We start from the raw sequence: 22,245 nt of genomic DNA, 5'->3' as shown, positions 1-22,245 counted from the left end.
AAAAAAAACTTGGCAAAGATGAGCAGTGTAATTTATGGGGAAGTATGTGAAACTAATTGATCTCTAGGACACAAACCCATGACTTAATTGGTACTGGGCTTGAGCTTTTGGGTGCTAGAGATACCTTTATTATTTTTTTAAATTTATTTTTGATTGAGAGCACAAGGTGGGGAGGGACAGAGGATCTGAAGCAGGTTCCATGCTGACAGTAGTGAGCCAGATGTGGGGCTTGAACTCATGAACCATGAGATCATGACCTGAGCCAAAGTCAGACACTCAACTGACTGAGCCACCCAGGTACCCCTGCTGTAGATATCTTTAAAAGATGGTATTAGCCCATTCAGTATGCATTGATTGAAGAAAAGAATAATAGCTACTCCTTTTTAAGAGCTGTTTGTTAGCTACAGAGTTCAGTACTTTGTATATGTTATTCTTTAAACAAAACTTTTAAAGGTAGTTTATAGAATTACCATTTAACAAAATCTCAGACAGGGATAAGTAAATTTCCCCAGGATTACAAGACCAGTATTTTGGAGCCTGAGTTTCACCTACTTTCCCATTGAAGCCTGTGCTTTTACTGCTATATTGGATGTGATGATCTTTAAAGGGACCTTGCATTTTTGAGTTTATGTAATTTTCAAAGATGTGCAGGATATACGAGAAGCATAAGTCATGATCTTTGACCAAAGGGACTCCCTGTCTTGTTTGTAATAAGAGATGCATGCACAGGTGAGTCAATTACAAGAACATATGTACACAGTGATGCTAGTGCATTACAAATGAAAGAAATGGGGGTGGGACTTGAGAATGGTAAGGGTTGAGTTGAAGACAGTGGGCAGGGAGGCATGCATGGTAGGTGAGGTACATAACACAAGTTGTTGGAATTAATCTATGTATTTTTACTTTGCTCATAAGCTAATAAGTTAGCTAGTTACTGTTTCATGGATGCTAGGAGAAGACATAGGACTTCTGGGTCAGAAGACTTCATGGCAGAGCAGCCATTGTGAGTTGCTCCCCTCACTGGCCAATCCCACAGGGGTGATGTGGAGTGTCCAAATGGATGCTGTGCAAGCAATTGGTTTGCGCTGCATCTGAGGAACACAGGGCTTGGGGAATCCATTGTTTTAAGTGGTAAGCAAGCCTGCTGTCTGTCCCGAAGGACAAACTTGTCCCTCAAAGTTGCTGACTGCGGACCGATTCTTGACAGAGGTGCTGGGTAAAGAGCATTTATGGCTTAGCTCATACCACCAGCAGGAGCATGTCAAGATGGCATTAGAGCAACTGCAAGTTAGGAAATACAGGAAGACTGTAAAGCTTCTGGTTTAGATGATTTATATGACTAAGTGAACAAATGTTGGGGTCATTAACTGACATCAGAAGTATAGGAGAAGCCGGTTTTAGGGTGGAGGTGTAGGAAATGATGAGTTCTGTTCTTGGGCATTCAACAATATTTAGTCAGTGGTGCCTACTGCACCTACGACTATGAATAAGATATTGTACATAGGTGGAAGAAACTCTTAGGTGTCTGCAGTGCAGTGGGTGGATCCAGAAGGTTATTGCATAGGAGTCTGAACCTAAGGAACTGGAGATGTGTGTAGATTTGGGGGTCATTACTGTAGGTATAAGATAGAATACCAAATTAAGGTGTGTGCAAAGGAGGAGGTCATAGAGGCCAAGAGGAGAGACATAAGTAGAAGCAGGTAAAAGTAATATGGAACCCAGGGAGAAAATGTGTCAAAGGATGAATGGTCAGTAGGAGATCACAGGAATGGCATGTATGATAATGGCATGTATGAATTGTGTTCAGTGGACTAGGCAATATGGTGGTCAGTGGTAATTTTCAGAAGAATAATTTTGACTGAATGAATAAATTAGTGTTGGTGTGTTGGTAGTGGGCTGAGATGTAAGTGGGTTGCCAATATGGTGGAAGTGAGTATACATGAATATTCTTTCAAGAAACTCCATTTATGAAATTCTTTTTTTTTTTTTTTTTTTTTTAAGTAGGCTTCATGCCCAATGTGGGGCTTGAACTCATGGCCCTGAGATCAAGACCTGAGCTGAGATCAAGAGTCAGATGCTCAACTGACTGAACCACTCAAGCACCCCTCAAAAAACTCCATTTAGAAGGGAAGGATAGAGTGGCATCCGGAGGTGTCCTAGGAACAGACCTTTTTCCACTTTGAGTCTGAGAGATGTTTGAGCCTTGTGGTAGACAGAAAAAGCCAAGAGAGGGAAATTTTTGAAATATGGGAAGAAGAGGATAATTATATAATGGGAAAGCCCTGGAGTCCTTAATTTTCTTGATGAGGTGGATTGTGAGGTTGTTATTTGAGAGTAAGAAGGATTGGCTTGACTGGGATCTTCAGAGCAATGTTCAGAAATTTAATTAAAGGGCTCTAACCATATTTTATATCTGTTGAGGGCAGTGGGGTCATTCTTGCTAATTTTTTTGAGATATAGTTGACGCATCAAAAGTGTACAATTCAGTGGTTCTAGTGTTTTTGCAGAGTTGTGTACCTATCACCAATATCCAATGGCAGAACATATTCATCATCCCAAAGAGACTCTGTCCCCACTAGCAGTCACTGTCCACCCTCCTGACACCCTCTGTCCTCCAGCACACACCTACCCCTCTCCCCTGTCCCGGGCATCCACTGTTCTACTTCTTGTCTCTATGGATTTGCCTATTCTGAACGTTTCATGTAAATGGAATCATGCAGTATGTGGACTTCTGTATCTGACTTTTTTCACTTAGCATAATGTATTCAGGGTTTATCCATTGTTGTAGCATGAGTCAGTACTCATTCTTTTTTAAAGTAGAATAGTATTACATGATATGGATATGCTGCATGTGTTTACCTATTCATTAGTTGGTAGACATTTGGCTTGTTTCTACTTTTTTAGCTATTTTGAATACTGCTATGAACATTTATGTATATAACTTTTTGTGTGGATGTATATTTTTACTTCTTTTGGGTATGTGTGTATGTATATATATGATATATATATATGTACATATATACATACATGTTTGTACATACACATACACACATATATACTACACACACGCACATAGAAGCGGAATTGCTGGGTCATATAGTAATTCTGACTTTTGAGGAACTCCTAAATTGTTTTCCAAAGTGACTGCACCATTTTACATTCCCACCAACCATGTATGAAAGTTTTTCTCCATGTCCTTCCTTGCCAATAATTGTTTTATCTTTTTGATTATTGCTATCCTAGTGTGTGTGAAGTAGTACCTCATTATGGTTTTGATTTGCATTTCTCCAGTATCTAATGATGTTGAACATCTTTTCATGTGTTTATCAGTCATTTGTATATCTTTGGAGAGATTTCTATTCAAATCATCATTGTTTTAAAAATTGGGTTGTCTTTTTATTATTGAGCTGTTGGAGTTCTTTATATATTCTGGATACCAGTCCCTTATCAGATAAATGATTTGCAAACATTTTCTTGATTTCTGTGGGTTGCCTTTTCATTTTATTAATGGTGTCTTTTGAAGCACACATTTTTTTTCTAAGATTTTATTTTTAAGTCATCTCTACACCCAATGTGAGGCTTGAACTCACAACCCCGAGATTAAGACTTGTATGCTCCACCGAGTGAGTCAGCCGTGCACCCCTGAAGCATAAAACTTTTTCATTTTGATATGGTCCAATGTATCTGGTTTTTTTTTTTCTTTAGTTGCTGTGCTTTTGATATCGTATGTAAGGAATCATTACCTTACTCAAGGTCACATGGATTTATGTCTATATGTTTTAAGAGTTTTATAGTTTTAGACCTTGTATTTAGGTCTTTGGTCTGTTTGGAGTTAATTTTTGAATGTGACGTGAAGTAAAGGTTCCATTTTATTCTTCTGCATATGGATATCCAGTTGTCCCAGTACCACTTATTGAAAAGACTGTTCTTTCCCCACTGGATTTTCTTGGCACCCTTGTTGAAAATCAATTGACTATTGAATTTAAGAATAAGATACAATAAGCTCTTTAGGAATGTGACTGGTAGGTAAAGGGAAGTACATTTACACTTCTGAGTAGTATATGTGGTTTGAAAATTATTAATAATTTTCTGGAGAATTAGAGAACAGATTAATAAATGGGCAAGTCAGAATTATTTTATTCACACTGAGAATGATACATTTCCTCAGATGCAACATGAGTTATGTAAAGGGAGTATCCCAGATCCTGCCTGTCTTTCACTGTGATGTCATTGAGGAACGAGCCATAGTTGATTTATGCATTGAAGAAAGACTTGTTTCAAATGATTGTTCACTTGTACAGGGTGACTAATTTGCTGGCTGAGTAAGCTGAATTGTCAGCTGTTAATATTTTAATATTCATCTTGAGGAACTTGACCTAGAAGAGGATCCTGTTTGGGAAATACTATGGGATCTTTAATGTTAGTGGAGTAAATTTCCTTTTTTTAAGGACTCATGGATACATCAAAGCATTCATGGCTCTAAGTATGATAAAACTCAATTAGTCATGACATAAACTTATAGTATTACTTAACTTTAAGATCATTCTGGTTTTTTATTGGTTTTCAGACATAGTACTAATTAAATCCCAATTTCATTATTATAGACTTTGCTAGGTATAAACTGTTGTGCATGTGTTACTTATTATAATAGTGGTGAGTATTTAGTGCCTTTTTTTTTATTGTGGTAAGTATATATAACAAAATTTACCATCTTAAACCATTTTTAAGGGTGAAGTTTAGTGGCATTAAGTTGTTGTGCAACCATCACCACTATCTACCCCTAGAACGTTTTTATCTTGTAAAACTGAAACTCTGTATCCATGAAACTCCTCTGTTGACTCTTAAGCCCAGCCCCTGGCATCTACCATCTTACTTCCTATCTCTATGAATTTGATTACTCTAGGTACCTCTTATAAGTGGAATCATATAGTATTTGACCTGTTACAACCAGTATATATCATTTGGCATAATGTCTTCAAGGTTCATCCATGTTTTAGCAGAATTTCATTACTTTTTAAGGTTGAATAATATTACATTGAATTACACCACATTTTGTTTTTCCATTCATTCATTGATGGACACTTAGATTGTTTCTACCTTTTGGGTATTGTGACTACTGCTGTGCACATGGTTATACTTTAATGCAGTTTTTGCAAAGGCAGCTCATAGAAGTTAGGTCCTTATCTTTAAAAAACAATTTTTTTTTTTACATTTAATTTATTTTTGATAGAGAGAGACAGAGCACAAGTGGGGGAGGGGCAGAGAGAGAGGGAGGCACAGAATCCAGGCAGGCTCCAGACTCCGAGCTGGAGCACAGAGACTGACGCGGGGCTCAAACTCACAAACCGTGAGATCATGACCTGAGCCAAAGTCGGACGCTTAACTGACTGAGCCACCCAGGTGCCCAGGTCCTTATCTTTTTAATCTAAGTATTGCTCCAAACTAAGAGGAAGCTGCTTATCTTTTGAATTTTTGGTAGGTGTTTTAAAATTTTTTTTTAATTTTTAAAATTCACATTAAAGTTAGGGCCTAAATTTGTTACTGTTATTTAACTACTACTTACTTTCTAAGCAGTATAGATCAAGAAGCCTTAAATGGAGAACATATCATATTTAGAATCTTGTTGCAATATAATTGAATTCAACCAACTAGTAGCATTTGATGGTACTCTAGCTATAGCATTTTATATTAAATGTTTTTCATATATCTGATCCTTAAACTGTCTTCAAATCTCACAGATTTTATTTGCTTGTGTGTGTGCCCTAGATGTTCCACCCATATTCTAAACAGTCTTGTGAAAAGCCTTGTCTTAATATCTATTCATCAATCAACAGAATTGGAGTGGGAATTTTGTTTGATTAAAAACTGAGCTAATGAGGGGTGTCTGGGTGGCTCAGTCGGTTGAGCTTCCAACTTTGGCTCAGGTCATGATCTCGTGGTTTGTGAGTTTGAGCCCCACATTGGGCTCTGTGTTGATAGCTTGGAGCCTGGCGCCTGCTTCAGATTCTGTGTCTCCCTCTCTCTGCCCTTCCCCTGTTTGCATTCTGTCTGTCTCTCTCAAAAATAAATAAACATTAAAAAAAAAACAAAACTGAAGTAATGAAGTAAAGATAGTTGTGAATATTTTAAAGGCCACCTTTCATGAGTGTTCGATGTAGGGACATTTCTAAGTGTTGCAGTCTTCAGGACAGAATGAATTTAGGTTGGATATTAGTTATTAGGTGATTCTGTGTATTATATAGGATTTTCCAGGCGTTGGTTCCTTCATGATGTCATTAATGCTCCCAAATTATTAGTTGTATCTACCGAAGTCATGAAGAAGAGGCAGAGAAGGGAGGAGCTATGAAGAGAATAAGGAAAAAGTATACAAATGTTGAAGGAAAATGTTTGGATCCCTTCTCAATTCAAGATCATTTAAAATGATGGCAGAGCACTTAGTGAGAAAATATTGGATTTACAGTTTTTCAGGCATGCATTCTAATGTGTACTTTTGCATGCAGAACTATACACACAGCTCCTTTGCTCAGACCAAACACTCTTGCAAGACACTAATAACTAATTTTGTGGTGGGTGGTGAGACAGTAGATTCTGAGTCACAGCACAGTTTCCGGAGGGTTGATAATGCATTTGTGTATAATATAGATTTGACTGTGAGGGGCCAGCCAATACAATGTGGTCAGACACCATTAAGAAGTGGTGTTAACAAAGTATGATGATTATAAACTTTCTTGAGCTCTGGGCCTATAGACTTTAGTGTCACTTGACCACAGTGGAACACTTGCTGCTTTGGGATTAGTCTTCCACACCTAACTCTGTAGTTTTCCTTTCAGTTTTCTTTGCCTAAAAAAATGTGTTGGCTAAAAGAAAGACTGCTAAATTTTTTATACTTCTAGAATACATTTTTGAGAACAAATGTAGAATAACCAATATAAGTAAAATTGTGTCAGGTACAGGGAGGGAATTTTTTGTTTTGCTTTTTTTTTTTTTTAATTTGTCTCAGTTATGTAAGTTAAAATGTAAAAAATAAATGACCTTTCCTGGGAGTGGAAATACTTCTAAGTTATAATGAGATGACATTGACATTTGGCCAAGGTTCTTTGGGAAATACAAAATAGCTCCAGGGCAGTGCAGCTCCTTTCCTTAGGGTTTATCTTTTGGTAATGGCAATAAGGCAAACAAATAGTTTCATACTTTGGGTCAGAAAAATATTAGAATATAAAAATATGAGAACATAAACATGCCGTGGCCTATACTTACAAAAAAATAGCTTTATTGAGATATAATTCACATATCATACAATTCAACCAATTCAGTGGTTTGTATTATGTGCAGTTATCAGCATAATCAATTGTAATATATCTTCATACCCCAGAAGAAAACTATACCCATGTAACAGCATGGTTACTATAGTTAGTGATACTGTATTGCATATTTGAAAGTTGCTAAGACAGTAGATCTTAAGAATTCTCATAATGAAAAAAGTTTTTTTGTAATTGCATATGGTGACAGATGTTAATTAGACTTATGTGGTGAGCATTTTGCAGTATACATAAATATGGAATCATTTTACATGTTTTATACCTGGAACTAATACAATGTTATATGTCAATTATACCTCAATTAAAAAAAACCCTGTCATACCCATTAGCAGTCACTCCACAGCCATAGGAATAACTAGTCTATTTTCTGTGTCTTGTTTGCCTATTCTGGACATTTCAAATGAGTAGAATCATATAACATGTGGTATTTTGTAACTGACTTTTTTCAGTTCACACAAGCTTTGTTCATGTCGTGTAGTATATATCAGTACCTTATTCCTTTTAATTGCCAAATAATGTTCCATTTTGTGGATATAATAAATTTATCCATTTATTAGTTAATGGACATTTGGCTTGTTCCACTTTTTGGCTGTTATGAATAGCCAAATACTAGGGTTATGAACATTTATGCACAAGCTTTTGTGTGGACCTAGATTGTCATTTCTCTTGAATATATATGTAGGAGTAGAATTACTGGGTCATATACCAGCTCTCTGTTTAACCTTTTGAGGAGCTGCCAGACTGTTTTCCAAAGTAACTGCACCATTTTATATTCCCATCAGTGATGTATGAGGATTCCATTTTCTCCACATCCTCATTAACACTTGTTATTATCTATCTTTTTGACTATAGTTATGCTAGTGGGTGTGAAGTGGTATCTCATTGTACTTCTGATTTACATTTCCTAATGTGTAATCTGTTGAGCATTTTTTCTGCTTATTGGCCATTTTTGTATCTTTTTTTGAGAGATATCTGTTCAGATCATTGCCCATTTAAAGTTGGATTATTTGTCTTTTTATTATTGAGTTGTAATAGTTCTTTATATTTTCTGATGTAAGCCCCTTATTAGATATATAATTTACAAATATTTGTTCAATTCTGTGGGTTGTCTTTTTACTCTTTTGATGGCGTACATTGAAGTACAAAGGTTTTTCATATTGATGCTGTCCAGTTTATCTGTTTTCTTCTTTTGTGTTTGTGCTTTTGGTGTCTAAGAAACTATTACCTAAGTCAACATCATGTGCATTTACTCATGTTTTTTTTTTTTCTTATGACTTTTATAGTTTTAGCTCTTACATATTTATTTCTATGATCTGTTGGAATTAGTTTTTGTGTATGGTGTTCATTTTTGTGTGTGTGGATATCAGTTGTCCCACCACCATTTGCTGGAAAGACTGTAGTTTCCCCACTGGATTGTCTTGTCAAAATCAGTTGGCCATAAATATGACAAGTCTATTTCAGGACTGTCTATTCCATTAATCTACATGTCTGTCCTTCTGTCCTTATAGTAGCACTGCACTGTCTTGATTACTATAGCTTTCTAGTTAAGTTTGACATTGGTGAATGTAGTCTTTCTATTTTGTTTTTTTTCAAGAGTATTTGGCTATTCCTGGTTGTATGCATTTCTGTATAGATTTAGGATTACCTTGGTAATTTTTGTTTAAAAAAAAAATCTAACAAACTAACTGGGATTTTGATAGCGATTATCTTGAATTTTGTAGACCAATTTGTGATATATTGTCATCTTAATAGTATTAAGTCTCTCAGTTAATGAATGTAAAATAATTTTCTATGTATTTAAGTCTTGAATTTCAACAGTGTTTTGGAATTTTCATTGTACAAGTCTTACACTTTTTTTTTTCTTTTAGAAAGAGAGAGTGCAGGTGTGGGAGAGGGGCGGAGGGAGAGAGAGAGAATCCTAAGTAGGCTCCATGCTCAGCTCAGAGCCCTATGTGGGGCTCAATCCCATGTCTCTGGGATCATAACCTAAGCTGAAACCAAGAGTTGGACTCTCAACCAACTGAGCCTCCCAGGTGTCCCGGTCTTGCACTTCTTTTAAATTTATTCTTTTATATTCTATTTTATATTCTTTTAATACTTTTCAAAAGTATTTAAATCTTTTTGATGTCATTATAAATGAAATTATTTTCTTGTTTCTGTTTTTTTTTTTTTTTTTTAATTGCTGGTGTATAGAAACACAACTGCTTTTTGTATACGGTATTGATCTTGTATCCTACAACTTTGCAAAACTTGTTTATTCTAATAGTTTTAAAATGGGTTCCTTAGGATTTTCTTTTTTTAATTTAATTAATTTATTTATTTAGAGAGAGAGTGCGTGTGGGAAGAGGGGGTAAAGGGAGAGAGAGAGAGGGAGGGAGAATCTTAAGCAGGCTCCATGCTCAGCAAAGAGCCCAACACAGGGCTCCATCCCATGACCCTGGGATCATGACCTGAGCCAAAATCAAGAGTCCTCTTCTCAACTGACTGAGGTACCCAGGCACCCCTGATTCCTTAAGATTTTCTGTCTATAAGACCATATCATCACAAGTAGAGATAGTTTCACTTCTTTCTTTCCAATCTGGATCCTTTTTGTTTATCTTGCCTAACTGTCCTGACCAGAACTTCTAGAACAATGTTGAACAGAAGTTGCAGTCATAGAATATCCTTTTCTTATTCCTGATGTTAGTCTTTCACCATCAAATACAGTATTAACTGCAGGCTTTTGTAGATGTCCCTTATCAGGTTGAGAGGTTCCCTTCTATTTCTAGTTTGTTGAGTGTAAAGAGTATTGGATTTTTGTCAAATGATTTTTTTATGAAATAAACTACTTTAAAAATGACTATTTTCTCTGTTTTTTTTTTTCTTTCTTCATCTGCAGAAATTGACTTGCATACCAAATGTGTGGTGGATGTAGATGCAAACAAGGTTATTCTTAGTCCTGTAAATACTAATCTTTCCAAAGGAGATGCCCGGTAAGTTAAGAAACAGGGTTATGTTCAATGGATTTTTATTATTTATTTATTTATTTAAAACAATTTTTTAGTGTTTATTCTTGAGAGAGAGAGAGAGACACAGAGCGGGAGTGGGGGAGGGTTAGAAAGAGAGGGAGACATAGAATTTGAAGCAATCTCCAGGCTTTGAGCCATCAGCACAGAGCCTGACGTGGGGCTTAAACCCATGAATGGCGAGATCATGACCTGAGCTGAAGTCAGACACTTAACCAACTGAACCACCCGGGTGCCCCTGTTCATGGATTTTTAAATGACTGAAAGCAACAATGGCTGCTGAGTTGAGTTCAGCTTAGCAGATAGCAAATGCCTAATGACTATGTAGAGACATGTAGCTGTCAAGTCAAAGAGGAAAGGTCTATAATATGGAATGATTACGTGTTAGAGCGAGTGTTGTAGATAGCAGTTGTACCAGAAGCTCAGAGAAGAGAACTTTAGGTAAGATGGTGGAGTAACTGAAGAAGCCTTGAAAGAGATGATATTGGCTAAAGGATTAGTAAGATGTAAATGGGAAGAAGTAGAGTAGAAGAGAAGGCCTTTAGGTTGTTCTTCAGCTTGGGCTGTTTTTACTTCTGCCACTTTGAATCCTGTCTGTCAGTTAGAGCCCATTTCAAGTGTTACTTCTTCCTGAAGGCATTGCTGCATCCCTCAGTGATTCCTCCCCTCTAAATCCCTGTAAACTATAATGTGTACTACCTAACTGGATTATTATACATTGTTTTAGATTGTTACTTGTAGCTCAGTGGTGGATTGTAAGGTGTTGGAGGGAAGGGACTGTCTGTCAAGGGTTGAAGATGAATCACTTCCAGATTTGGATGACAGTATAAACAAAAAAAGAGCAAGAAAGTGTTAAGAAAGTGAATTTGGGGAAGAAGCAAGAGATTTATTTGGTTTTTCTGAGCAAGTGCAGGGAAGTCAATTTAATAAAATAAGGTATGATCAGATTACAGAAGATCTTGAAAGAAGATAAGGAAATTTGACCTTTATTTTTATGGGTAAGATGTCATCGTTGACAGTTTTTAAACACTGTGGTTAAGCAGGTAGATTAGGAAAAGTTGGTAATTGGCCATATAGAGAATGGTTCCAAGTGGGGAAAGACTGGCTTTTCATAGAGATCAGCTTTAGTCAGAGTGAAGAACATAAATTAAACAGTGCCTTCCATGGTGCTTAGCATGAAGTAGATACTTAAATTTGTAGAGAAAATGTTGTATGTGGAAATATACACAGAAGGCATTGCATAAATGTTCTTTCACACTTCATCTTAGCCAAAAGGCCGAGAAGTGATCCATAAATGTTCTTTCAGATTCTTTGAGTTGAAAGAGCACTGAACTTAGTGTAAGAAAATCTTAAATTGAATCCCTACTTAACCATGATGTTTTTAACTATTAAGTAGCTACTAAATTAGTAGCTAGTTATTTTTGATTTTTTTTGAGCCTCATCTGTATGGCGTATGCCTTACCTATCTAATAGAAGTGTTTTCTGAAGGGGCGCCTGGGTGGCGCAGTCGGTTAAGCGTCCGACTTCAGCCAGGTCACGATCTCGCGGTCCGTGAGTTCGAGCCCCGCGTCACGCTCTGGGCTGATGGCTCAGAGCCTGGAGCCTGTTTCTGATTCTGTGTCTCCCTCTCTCTCTGCCCCTCCCCCGTTCATGCTCTGTCTCTATCCCAAAAATAAATAAACGTTGAAAAAAAAATTAAAAAAAAAAAAAAGAAGTGTTTTCTGAAGATCAAATTAGTGATTGTTAAAGTACTTTGTAAAGTGTTCTGTAATTGTCCAGGTTTATTGTCATTGATGTAGAAAAAAATTTTTAATGTTTATTTATTTGTTTTGAGAGGGAGAGGGAGAGAGTGCAAGCAGGGGAGGGGCAGAGAGAGAGGGAGACAGAGAATCCCAAGCAGGCTCTACACTGTCAGTGCAGATACTGGATACAGGGTTTGAACTCACAAACCGTGAGATTATAACCTGAGCTGAAATCAAGAGTGGGATGCTTAACGGACTGAGCCACCCAGGCACCCCAACATAGATTTTGTAAGCATCACTAGGATATGGGTACTATTAGATACGATGTTGTGTGAAGGGTATAGATGTGTCAAAAATAATGCTAGAATTTTGAGCTTGCTAACTGAATGACCTATTGTCCTAAGTATTAATTGAGGTCATTTATACTGGAGGCTGTTTATTGCTCTTAGAATTCTCAATCTGGAGATTGTTGCTTTATTTGAAAATGTGGGTACCTTGGAACAACATGGAGGCAATATCCTATGGTAGGAAGAGTATAGGCTTTACCTATAGGCTGACATGGATTCGAATTCTGGCTTTGCCATTTGGTAGATGGTTACCCACCTGTGATCCTTATTTATAAAGTGTTTTAGTTTCTTATTGCTGCATAACCAGTTACTTTTAATAGCTTAGTGGCTTAAGAAACAATAATCATTTATTATCTTATGGTTTCCTGTAGGTCAGGAATTCAGACAGGACAAAGCAGGGAGGGCTTGTCTCTGCCCCATGCTGTCTGGGGTGTAGCTGGAAGACTTGAAAGCTGGGTATGGGAATCATCTGGAAAAGGCCCAGTCACCCAGGTCTGGTGGTTAATGCTGCCTATTGGCTTGAGTGTAGCTGGGGTGGTAGGCAGAATACCTACTCACAATCTGGTGGCAAGTGTCCTGAGAGAGTGAGAAAGCCAGGTGGAAATAGTATTGGCTTTTATGTCCTAACCTTGGGAGTCACACAGTATCTTCTGTCCCACTTATTTACTCAGGCTGATGTAAAGATCTAAACAGTTTCCAGAAGAGGAGGCATAAACTCATCTTTTTTTTTTATGTTTATTTACTTTTGAGAGAGAGAGACAGAATGCGAGTGGGGGAGGGGCAGAGAAAGAGGAAGACACAGAATCCGCAGCAGGCTCCAGGCTCTGAGCTGTCAGCACAAGGCCAATGTGAGACTCAAACTTACAGACTGCAAGGTCATAACCTGAGCTGAAGTTGGACCCTCAACCAACTGAATCACCTAGGCGCCCTTTACATTTTTTTTTTAATGTTTATTTATTTTTGAGAGAGAGAGAGAACATAGACTAATCTTTTAATGGAGGAACATCAGTGTCACATGAGAAAAGCCTTTGGGTTGGCATATGTATTGTTGTGGCTGTCTTTGGAAAACACAGGCTCCCACAAGTGTGTAATAGTATCTACCTGATAAAGTTGTTGTGAGAAAAACATGACAATATAAAAGCTGAAAAATGTTTTCTTTCCTTTTGAGATCTTTAAATCTTAGGGGTTTCTGAAAGAATCAAATAGCTTTTCTTGGTTTCACAGAATATCTTGGATGGCTCTTTTTTTCCATGTGCTGAAAATACAAGTCGAATATCACTCAGTGCTATAGAACATTGTAAAAAAAGTTTTTTTTTTTTTTTTTAAATGACAGTTGCCAGTAAGGTTGATATGTAATGGTTTTTGATGAAGGAAAGTTAAGCACAGACTTAAAAAACAGCTTTTTAAAAAAAGCTTATTTATTTAAGTAATCTCTACACCTAACGTAGGGCTCGGACCCACTACTCCAAGATTAAGCATACATGTTCTTCCTACTGAGCCAGCCAGACACCCATTAAAAAACAGCTTTTTATTGACATATGTAATATACATATAGCGAAGTATACATAGCTTCATAATTTTCATAAGTTGAATACACTCCTTTAAGTGGCACCCAGAGAAAAAACAAGAACATTGCTGGGATGCCGGCTGGTTCAGTCTGAAGAGCATGTGACTCTTGAGCTCAGGGTTGTGAGTTCAAGCCCCATGTTGGGTGTAGAGGTAACTAAAAGAAAGTAAATAAACTTAAAGAAAAAAAACACAACCAAGAACATTGCTAGTAAAACAAAAGATTGTCTCTGGGTGCTTGGTTGAGCATTTGACTCTTGATCTTGGCTCCGGTCATGATCTCTCGGTTCACGAGATTGAGCCCTGCATCCGGCTCTGCACCAACAACATGGGGACTGGTTGGGACTCTCCCTCTTCTCTCTCTGCCCCTTCCCTGCTGTCTCTCTTTCTCTCTTTCTCAGAATAAAGAAATAAACTTAAAAAAAAAAAAAGATTGCTTCTGGAGAAATGCTTTTTCTTTTAATATAATATCAAGGTAAAAAGAGAAAATAGAAATTTTGGAATATAGCAGTCTAGTGATATGTGTTGACTTTATTAAATCTGAGGAGTAATTGGAAGGAAAGCATAAATAAAAAGCTATTTTATGTGATGTGTGGTTAATTACAGTCTAGCTTGTAGAATGGCTAATCCATAAAACAACAAGTTGTGCTAGCATATTTATAACTAGAGAGCCAGGAATTTGAAGTTAACATGTAAGTGATTTGAGTCCGTTTAAGGCTCAAGTAGTCAGTTTAGGACTTAAGTTTAGTAGTCAGAAAGACTCAAATTAATATTTTTTCCTTAAAAGCTATAAAATCCTTGCTTTTAGAATAGTGTCCAATTTTATTAATGTAAAATCGTGACTAATTTTATATGTATACTTAACAACTCAAGTTGGTATACTTTGAAAGTGAACATACATACATTTTAAAGTAATGATTTGTATATTTTTCTGATTAATTTTGTGTTAACTTCTGGCAGTTGTATGATTTGATGTTTGTGCTTATTAAAACTAATAGAAGCTATAGTTGAATGGGTAAACTGTTTCCAACATAACAGCTTCGTCATGGGGATTTGGGAAATATTTTTTGCTGTGCTAGATATGGAATTTCAAAACTGTTCTATAAAGTAAGATGCTTAAAATTCAGAAAATTGATAACACAAAGCTAGAGAAGAGATTAAGAATGCCAACTTTGGAGCCAGAAATAGTGGATTAAATCTCAGCCTCACCATTTACCATGTGTGTTATGGAGCAGGTTACTTAATTGTCCTCTGCCTCTGTTTATTCACCTATAAAGTAGAGATTACATCAGTACCTGCTTGTAGGTTGTTATGGCAATTTAAACAAGTTAAAATATGTAAAATGGCAGTGCCTGGTATATAATAAACCATATATAAATATTAGCTATTACTTTATTAAAATTTTTTTAATGTTTATTTTTGAGAGAGAGACAGAGACAGAGTGCAAGTGGGGGAGGAGCAGAGAGGGAGACACTGAATCCGAAGCGGGCTCTAGGCTCTGAGCTGTCAGCACAGAGCCCTATGTGGGGCTCGAACTCACAAACAGCAAGATCATGACCTGAGCCAAAGTCAGACGCTTAACTGACTGGGCCACCCAGGCGCCCCTGTTAGCTATTAGTTTAAATATTACTGTTATTATTATGGGCTGTATTTATGGTATATTCAGTGAGATATAATATAACTTCATAAAGGAAGTAAAAAATTTTAAAACAAAATATATTCAGTTCAATAATAGAGTATATATGCTTATCAAGAAATTACCTAGTTCTATAAAAATTTCAGCTGTGCAAGGTCAGAAACTTAATTTTATCTAGTTTGCCCAAAGTTGATGGAGCACTTAGGGACTAACATGCCATCTGTTAGAAAGCTATGACCCTTCATTTTATGTTTACAGTGAATAAAATAATTAGTCCCTGCCATCAAGCTTCTCCTTAGTATCAAGTAATTTGGGAAACCAGATCAAAACATTGCTTGTGAGCATAGGGTAAGAACAAAAAGACATTTTATCAAATATGGAAAAGATTACGGACGAAGTATTTCTATTTCTACAATACTCAAAACACTAGAGACTATGGGGCGTCTGGGTGGCTTAGTCAGTTAAGCGTCTGACTTTGGCTCAGGTCATGATCTCATGGTTTGTGAGTTTGAGCCCCGTGTCAGGCTCTGTGCTGACAGCTCAGAGCCTGGAGCCTGCTTCAGATTCTGTCTTCCTCTCTCTCTGCCCCTCCCCTGCTCATGCTCTGTGTCTCTCTCTCAAAAATAAAATAAATATTAAAAAAAAACAAAAACAGAAAAACCCACTAGAGACTGATACATTTGCATCCACCAGACCGATCTTTTTCTTGTGTATGGAGGACTGGGTACACACTCACAGATTTGCTCTATGTATTTTCTCATGTGGTGCCACACGGCTTGGACTACTAGTACAATTAACTGGTTTTTTTGGAATTTCTTTTTTGCCCTGAATCAGTTTAGTTTTCTAGATTTGTCCTGGGGGTTTTTCAAATCTTCATAAGCACCATGTTCACAGATCATCTTTTAGAGCTAATGACCAATTCATTATCTATTTTTGGTACGTTTTTACAATTATAATTCTCAATGTTTGATTCTTAGCATTTAGGAGCACTTTAAGTTGCAAATAATACCATGGTGTAGAACAGCCTCCTTTTATGTATGTATGTATGTATGTATGTATGTATGTATTTATTTGTTTGTTTATTTATTCAACATCATACTTTTATTTTTTTAAATTTACATGCAAATTAGTTAGCATATAGTGCAACAGAGATTTTAGGAGTAGATTCCTTAATGCCCCTTACATGTTTAGCCCATCCCCCCTCCCTCACCGCCTCCAGTAACCCTCTGTTTGTTCTCCATATTTGAGTCTCTTATGCTTTGTCCCCCTCCCTGTTTTTATATTATTTTTGTTTCCCTGCCCTTATGTTCATCTGTTTTGTCTCTTAAAGTCCTCATATGAGTGAAGTCATATGATATTTGTCTTTCTCTGACTGACTAATTTCACTTAGCGTAATACCCTCCAGTTCCATCCACGTAGTTGCAAATGGCAAGATTTCATTCTTTTTGATTGCCGAGTAATACTCCATTATATATATATATATACACCACATTTTCTTTATCCATTCATCCATTGATGGACGTTTGGGCTCTTTCCATGCTTTGGCTATTGTCGATAGTGCTGCTATAAACATGGGGGTGCATGTGTCCCTTCGAAATAGCACACCTGTATCCCTCGGATAAATACCTAGTAGTGCAATTGCTGGGTTGTAGGGTAGTTCTATTTTTAATTTTTTGAGGAACCTCCATACTGTTTTCCAGAGTGGCTGCACCAGCTTGCATTCCTAAGAACAGTCTCCTTTTAAATAACTGAATAAACGTTTAAGCCTTATTTGGTCTAAATTAAAAGAAAATTTTAATTTCAACTCAGGTCACAATCTCATGGTTTGTAGGTTCGAGTTCCGCATTGGGCTCTGTGCTGACAGCACAGAGCCTGCTTGGTATTCTTTCTCTGTCTCTCTCTCTCTCTCTCTCTCTCTCTCTCAAAATAAATAAACTTAAAAAAAAAAACCCAAAACTTAAACTCTTAAAACTTAGTAAAATTTTATCCTGTAATAAATGTTAATGCTAGTTAGCCTGTCACCATGATAGGGCAAAATAGTTTCTTAGGCTGAGGTTGATCTTCTGCCTTTTGCCTTATTCCTCCCTCATCTACCCACCAAACAGGCCTTTCCTACTAACCCTGGCTAAAGTCCATTGAAATACTAATATTTTTTTTTTTAATTTTTTTTTCAACATTTATTTATTTTTGGGACAGAGAGAGACAGAGCATGAATAGGGGAGGGGCAGAGAGAGAGAGGGAGACACAGAATCGGAAACAGGCTCCAGGCTCTGAGCCATCAGCCCAGAGCCCGACGCGGGGCTCGAACTCACGGACCGCGAGATCGTGACCTGGCTGAAGTCAGACGCTTAACCGACTGCGCCACCCAGGCGCCCCCATTGAAATACTAATATTGTTTTAAAAGGGAGTAAGGTGTGATTTCCCATGGAGAGTGGCAGCATCTACTTTATGAAACAGTTATGTTATAAAATTATGTATAGGTGAATTTGGAAATGGGAATGCATTTTCCCATGGGAACTGACAGTTGTTCCTCGTAAAAATGCTATTCTATTAAAAAAGTGACTAGTTTGGCCCACGACTCATGGAATCAATCACATATTTTTACATTTTGGTATGCAGCAGAAGTGCTTCATTTTGTCACACATAATTTTAAAAAGATTGTATTCAAGAGTTGAGATTGAATAAAATTAATAATTTTTCCTCCTTATTGAGGACATTCTGAAGTGAGAAAATATATATATATATATATTTTGGCTCTGGGTGTGTGGCAGTGAATAATGCAAGACTATCAATAACCAGAATCCTTTAGTGTCACCATGCAGAAAGTCCCAGCAGTTAAACCCACTATTGTTTTTGAAACAATGAAAAAGGCAAATAACGGTATTATTATGAACATAGTTCTTACCTCAAGACCACTAGGAGTCCTTACACAACAATTAACATTTTTTAAAATGTTTATTCATTTTTGAGAGAGAGAGAGAGAGAGAGAGAGAGAGAGAGAGAAGAGAGAGATAGGGGAGGGGCAGAGAGAGACTGGGACAGAAGATCTGAAGGTTCTGCACTGTCAGCAGAAAGCCTGATGTGGGGCTCAAACTCACAAACTGAGATCATGACCTGAGTTGAAGTCGGAGGCTTAACCAACTGAGCCACACAGGCACCCCATTACATGACAATTTAAGAACCAAATTTAGGCATTCATTCATAGCCTGTAAGAACTGGATGGATGTCTTTGGTTATTTACTTTTAAGCTACTTTATTGAAATGTAATAAATATATCATGTAATTCACTGGAATTCATTGTTTAAACAGTTTAGTAGTTTTTATTATATTTACTGAGTTGTGCAACCAGCATCATGATCCAATTTTATGACATTTTAATCATTCTGTCACTCTACTTTCTATCTCTGTAGATTTGAGATTTGACAATTTTGGACATATAAATGAAATAATACAATACATGGTTTTCTGTGATTGGCTTCTTTTATGGAGCATAATGTGTTTGAGGTTTATCCATGTAGCATTTATCAGTACCTCATTCTTTTCATGGTGGAATAATATTTCATTGTATTCTGTTTTGTTTATCTGTTCATCAGTTGATGGATATTTGGGTTCCACTTTTTGGCTATTATGAATAATGCTACTGTGAACATTTATGTACAAGTCTTTGTGTAGACATATGTTTTCATTTCTCTTAGGTAGATATCTAGGAGTGGAATGGCTGGGTCATGTGGTAACTCCATGCTTAATACTTTGAGGAGCTGCCAGACTATCCCAAAGCAGCTACACCATTTTACATTCCTAACCAGCATTGTATGAGGATTCTCATTTCTCAAGCTTTTAAAGAAGACTTATTTACTGAAAGGAAAATGGTGGTGACTCTGGCTAATTGGAGAGCGCATACCCTGCCTGAAGGCATTCAAATTACAGTTAAAAAGCAAAACAAAACATTGTGCTGTCCAAACAAAACAAGTCTTGGCCAGATTCAGCCCTTGGCTGCTGATTTGGAACCCCAGGTTCCAGGATACTTTCCTACTGAGTCTTTCTTGACAGCTTTTTAAAAATTGAGCAAATTTTAAAAAGTAACAATGCAAAAAGGTTTAAAGAATAAAACACTTTTATGTTAATCGGTCACGTTAACAAACCATCACCAATCCAAACAATTTAAGTCTTGTGTGAACCTCCTTCCAATTTTAATCCCGTTCCTCTCTACTAGGGTTAACAACTTTCCTGAAGTTTTTTTTTTTTATCTTTCCCTTGTGTTTCTTTATGTTTTTAGTTTGTGTACTTGTAAATTGTTTGCATATATTACGTGTATGCGAATGACTGTTTCTAGTAAAAGATCAGATAAATAAGTGACTCAAAGTTTGACTATTTATACAGTATAATGCCTGATTGATTGACTGATTTATAGCCTGGGGACAGGACGCGTGGGCAGGAAGAGCTGCCTAATGCCTGATTTTTAAAAGCAAAAAAAAAAAAAAAAAAAAAAAAAAGTGTTAATAGGAGCCAAAAGAAATATCATAAGTTTATCTTAGGAGGGAAGCTAAAAGTTGATATTTAATCACATACCATACTCCTCCTTTTTTCCTCTGAAAAAACCCAGACCTAAACCAAAGCTTTTCCCTCCTCCTCTATTGTTTGCAGTGACTTCCAGACAAGAATGGCAATGACATTGTATTAGTGTGCCTCCAACCCTTTGAGGAGACTGTGGATCAGTGAGCTGTGCCTGTTCAGAGGTGCTGCTTGAAACACCACAGCTGAAACCTAATAAAAGAGAAGGAAATTCTCACTAAAAATTGCATTGTTCAATCCCTTGGTCCACTAGTCTACTTTCCTCTTTAGCTCTGTGTTTTCTATCGTATGCGTGTGTGTGTGTGTGTGTGTGCGCGTGTGTTGTGTAACACCGTAAGAGTTAATACATTAACTTGGGAGTTTCTCTTACAATTCTTTTTCACCCTGTCCCACCAAATGTAAGCTTTGAAGGTAAGAATTTTCTGAAATAGAAAACATTTGAGAGTTAGACTTTAAGACCTTAATGAATGTGAACGCTGATTTTTTCGTGGTATTTTGTGAAATGGTCTGTTCTTTAGTACATGGTCTATATTTTGTGAAATGGGCTGTTCTTTAGAAGAGTTTCTTCAACATGGATGTCATTAGCCATAAATGGCACAGATATGCAGTGTTTTTCTGTTCTGTAGTAAAACTATGGTGCTTCCTTCTTTTTTCCCATTTGGTCATGTTTAACCTAAAGACTAATTGATATGTATGAGGATAACTGCCAGTCTAGTGAGAAAAATACCTGAGATGTTGGTCTCATCCAGTACTGGTTAGTAAGGTCATTAAAAATCTTTTTATTCTTGGGGAACCTGGATGGTTCAGTAGGTTGAGTGTCCATCCAGCTCTTGATTTCGGCTCAGATCATGATCTCTGTCGTGGGATTGAGCCTTGAGTCAGGCTCTGTGCTATGAGCCTGCTATGATTCACTGTCTCCCTCTCTCTCTGCCCCTACCCCATTTACACTCTTTTGCTCTCTCAAAAATAAATAAATAAACTTAAAAAAAATTTTTTTTATTCCTTCTGATTTTATACTAGACATCAGTTTAGTCATGTCATTATTACTTAATATGAGCAAAACATACTCCGTCTTTCTTTGGAGGTTCATAGTACTCTGATCCTGGTAGAAGAATGAATATGTGCATATACATTCAAATATATACAAACTGTAGTGAGGCTGACCCATGCATATACATTTCTCTTGCAGATGGATTGAGCAATGCTGCCTAGGAGAGGGCCTAATGCCAATAATTGCTTTGAAATATCAGAAGTCATTTTCGGAGCAATTCCTTGTTAGTGGAAGGCATCATTAGGTCATATTAGATGATGACTTTTAAAATTTTCTACTGCTATATGGATACTAATTTAAGTAAAGATTTTAATTGAAGGAAGTCATGCAAAATGTAATTATGGTATGTACAATAGACCTGTTTGTTCTTTCTGCTGTGAAATGACTTGAGTGAGGCTAATAATTCTGCCCAAATAGAATTTACTCCTCTGGAGAACAGTATGTGGTATGTTTTAATTTTATAAAGACCCTCTTCCTTGGGGAGCCTGTCCACCCTGATTATGTCAGAGTAAAGTGAGGAGAGCATTGTTCAGTATACTCAGAAAGTTAAGATGATTTTTCCCTCAATTTTAAAAAAGTACTATGACCATTGAGTATAGAAGTCATGTACTACTTTTGAATATAGTTATGAAAATGAATCAGATTGTTAAAGCTGAAAAGATAATAAAATATGTATAACTGTATTCATATATTTATACAGTTAATATAGCAAATAATTAAATAGCTTTAAATATAGATTTTTTTGAAGTTTTGCCAGAAAAGGCTAGTAGATGGCCAAAATGAAATGTGAGATAGTTTGTTAGTAAACCTGCCTGAACAAAAATTAGACTTTTATAGTAGAATTGGTGATATTTTAACATTGCCATTGGGTATATAAATATTAATTATCTCATCCTTTTATTGGTATAACAAGAAATAAACTTTTAACTTTATTTTTTAAATGTCTGTTTATTTCGAGAGAGAGAGAGAGCATGCGTGTGTGAGCAGGAGAGGGGCAGAGAGAGGGA

The 22,245-nt window shown here is 36.7% G+C and overlaps 1 protein-coding gene across 1 annotated transcript in view; it reads left to right on the top strand.

The window, feature by feature from the left end:
• The window catches only part of KIF13B (kinesin family member 13B), a 209,443-nt gene that overhangs the window by 5,687 nt on the left and 181,511 nt on the right, over window positions 1-22,245 (top strand). Inside the window, exon 2 of the mRNA XM_040467565.1 lies at window positions 10,198-10,291. Coding sequence (XP_040323499.1) covers window positions 10,198-10,291 — 94 coding nt within the window. The remainder of the gene's footprint in view (window positions 1-10,197; window positions 10,292-22,245) is intronic.

This window comes from Herpailurus yagouaroundi, unplaced genomic scaffold (assembly GCF_014898765.1).
Source record: "Herpailurus yagouaroundi ecotype Mexico unplaced genomic scaffold, PumYag 28, whole genome shotgun sequence".
In the NCBI taxonomy this organism is placed as follows: domain Eukaryota; kingdom Metazoa; phylum Chordata; class Mammalia; order Carnivora; family Felidae; genus Herpailurus; species Herpailurus yagouaroundi.
This window is presented reverse-complemented; position numbering and strand designations above follow the sequence as displayed.